At 45.9% G+C, this 2,594-nt stretch overlaps 1 protein-coding gene across 1 annotated transcript in view; it reads right to left on the bottom strand.

The window, feature by feature from the left end:
- The window catches only part of USP24 (ubiquitin specific peptidase 24), a 139,723-nt gene that overhangs the window by 60,404 nt on the left and 76,725 nt on the right, over positions 1-2,594 (bottom strand). Inside the window, 2 exon segments of the mRNA XM_012639336.1 lie at positions 1,583-1,756; positions 1,875-1,973. Of these exon segments, the coding sequence (XP_012494790.1) occupies positions 1,583-1,756; positions 1,875-1,973 (273 nt within the window).

Raw genomic sequence — 2,594 nt, 5'->3', positions numbered from 1 at the left:
AAGGGAAATGAGAAGTAGTGTAGGGGTAGGAAAGGGTTGAAAATCTAGACAGTTGGTCGAAAATGCTCACTGAGAAGGCCTCATATGAGCAACACTGAAGAGAGTGAGAGTGGGCCAGCCACACGTCGGGAAAGGACATTCCAGGCACAGGGAAGAGCCAGTGCACAGGCCCTGCTGTGTTGAGGACTAGCATGGACACCAGTACAAGCAGGATGTGAGGGAGGGGAGGGTCACAGGAGATGACCTCAGTGAGGTTCCAGAGGGGCACATCAGGTAGGCCCTGAGGGTTCCAGTGAAGACTCTGGCTCTTATCCTGAGTGCAACGGGAGCCACTGGAGGATCTGAGCCAAGGAGTAGCACAATCTCACTTATGATTAGTAAGACACAGCCTGCTGGGTACCCCGCACGGGAGAGACTGAAGTGGTGTCAGAGCAGAAGCCACGAGGCCAGCTTGGGCATCACTGAAACACTCCAGGTGAGGGACAACGGTTGCCTAGACCAGTGTGGAAGCTGTAGAGGTAGAGAAAAGCAGCCGGATTCTGGATGTTTATTAAAGGTAGAGTCAAGGATTTGCTAATGGATATAGATGTGAAAGAAGGGACGGACCCAAGGACTTAGGCATAAGCAACTAGAAGTCAGAGCAAGACTGTGGGAAGAAGAGGTCCAGGGTGGGGGTAAGGTGTGGGAAAAAGGGAAAGCAGGAGCTCAGTTTTGGATAAATTAGGATTGGGTGCCCAGTGGACATTTAACAAGAGATGCTGAGTAAGTAGATGGATCCATGTATCTGAACTTCAGGCTAAAGATAAAAATTTGGGAGTTATCAATGGACATACAATATGCAAAGTTTTGAGAGTGGATGAGATTGCTGAGGACATGGAGGTGGACTGAGGAGGGTCCAAGAACTGAGCCAGGGAACTGCTCCAGAGAGATATCAGGGAGATAAAGAGGAACTGGCAAAGCAAACTAGAAGGGAACAGGCAGAGAGGAAGGGCAAAGTCAGGCGAGGCCTGAAAGCCAAGCGAAGCAAGTACTGCAAAGGCAAGAGATCACATGTGTCAGCTGCACTGAGAGGTCAGAAGATGAGGATCGAGAGGTGGAGGCGCAGACTAACTTGAATACAGTCTGAGTTTTCAAGAGAGAGGTCAAGAGAGGATAGCACAAGAGAAGTTGCAACAGGCTTAGGCAACTCTTTCAAGGAATTCTGCTGACTTAGAAGGAGAGAATGGGCTGAAAGTGGCATGAAGAATTTTTTTTTTGGATGGCAGAAATAACACAACATGCTTGAATGCTAATGGGATGACCCAGTAGAGAGAAAAATCAATGAATCCATGAAGAGAGATGTGTGAAACAACACTGAGTGGCCAGGCAGAATGATTCGGTGATTCGAAAGGTTCTTTGACTTAAAAGACTGATAAATTATACATCTTCTTTTCCCAATTGAAACCCAACATCTCTGTCATACAGTTCTTAAGAGTATTTGTCTCAGAAAACAAGGACACAATCACAAATCTGTAGGGGCTGAAGGCAAAAAGATAGCGATTGTTAAATTCTTGTTTTTAAAGTGAAATTTATCACCTCGTACCTGCTCCATGACATACGAGGAACTGAAAACCCCACTGCTGCTGCTGCTGGAGCTGGTGGAGGAATCCGCGGAGCTTCCAGATGGGGTCCCACTGCCAGAAGTCTTCACTGTAAGCACTTGCTCATCAGAGAAGCCCAGCTGGTGGAGCAGCTTTTGATCTCTATTCACTGTCAGCTGCAAGAAGTGATTTCTTAATTATTGAGAGGGAAAGGAAGAGGAAATTACTCATATCAGGCTAAACAGTGGAATCGTATCAGTTTATTATTCATAAAAACTGCTTATTCAAACCTACCAGGCTATCATTTGTAAATATCTGTATATTATCCACAGGAGAGCACAACTGCTTGGCTATCTTCCATCGGACACTCCCTATGGTTTCATTACTGTGAGCCTGTGAAACACAATTAAACACTGTTGTGAGAGAACTCATCTACCTACCGTTAGTGAGCATCTATCTACTACGTACCCAGCACTGTTCTAGCAGCTGGGAACACAGCAGACGGCCCAAAGACAAGGAATCCTGCCCTTGTGAGCTTTCCCTTCCGCCGTCTCCCTCCCCACATCACGCATGGAATAAAATCTTAAGTCCTTCTTCCACTGCAGCGTCTTCCACTCTTCCTCCTCCTCACTGTGCTCTACCCACACCAGCCACCTTACTTGCCTCTGCGCCTGCTGCTCCCCTTGCCTGGAATGCTCTTCCAAGTAAACACCCCTTACTCTGTCACTTTACTCAAGTTTGTGCTCAAATGTCACCACCTCAGAGAGACCTTTCCTGTTCATCTTTATCTAAAATACTTCATGCACAGCCGTCACCTTCTACTAGCTGACCCTGCTTTGTTTTTATCTATTCTCTATAACATTTATCACCACCTGACATCATATTATACATTTATTTATATACCTGCTTATACTCTACAGTTTCCTTTCGTTGCAGGTCTGTATTCTAAATTTGTTTACCAAACAGCTGTGAGAATCATCATTCATGCAACTACCTCAATTAAGACTGTTCTTA

Source organism: Propithecus coquereli, unplaced genomic scaffold (assembly GCF_000956105.1).
Source record: "Propithecus coquereli isolate 6110/MARCELLA unplaced genomic scaffold, Pcoq_1.0 Scaffold14, whole genome shotgun sequence".
Classification (NCBI taxonomy): Eukaryota; Metazoa; Chordata; class Mammalia; order Primates; family Indriidae; genus Propithecus; species Propithecus coquereli.
The sequence above is the reverse complement of the archived record's forward strand: the minus strand, read 5'-3'. Positions and strand labels throughout refer to the sequence as shown.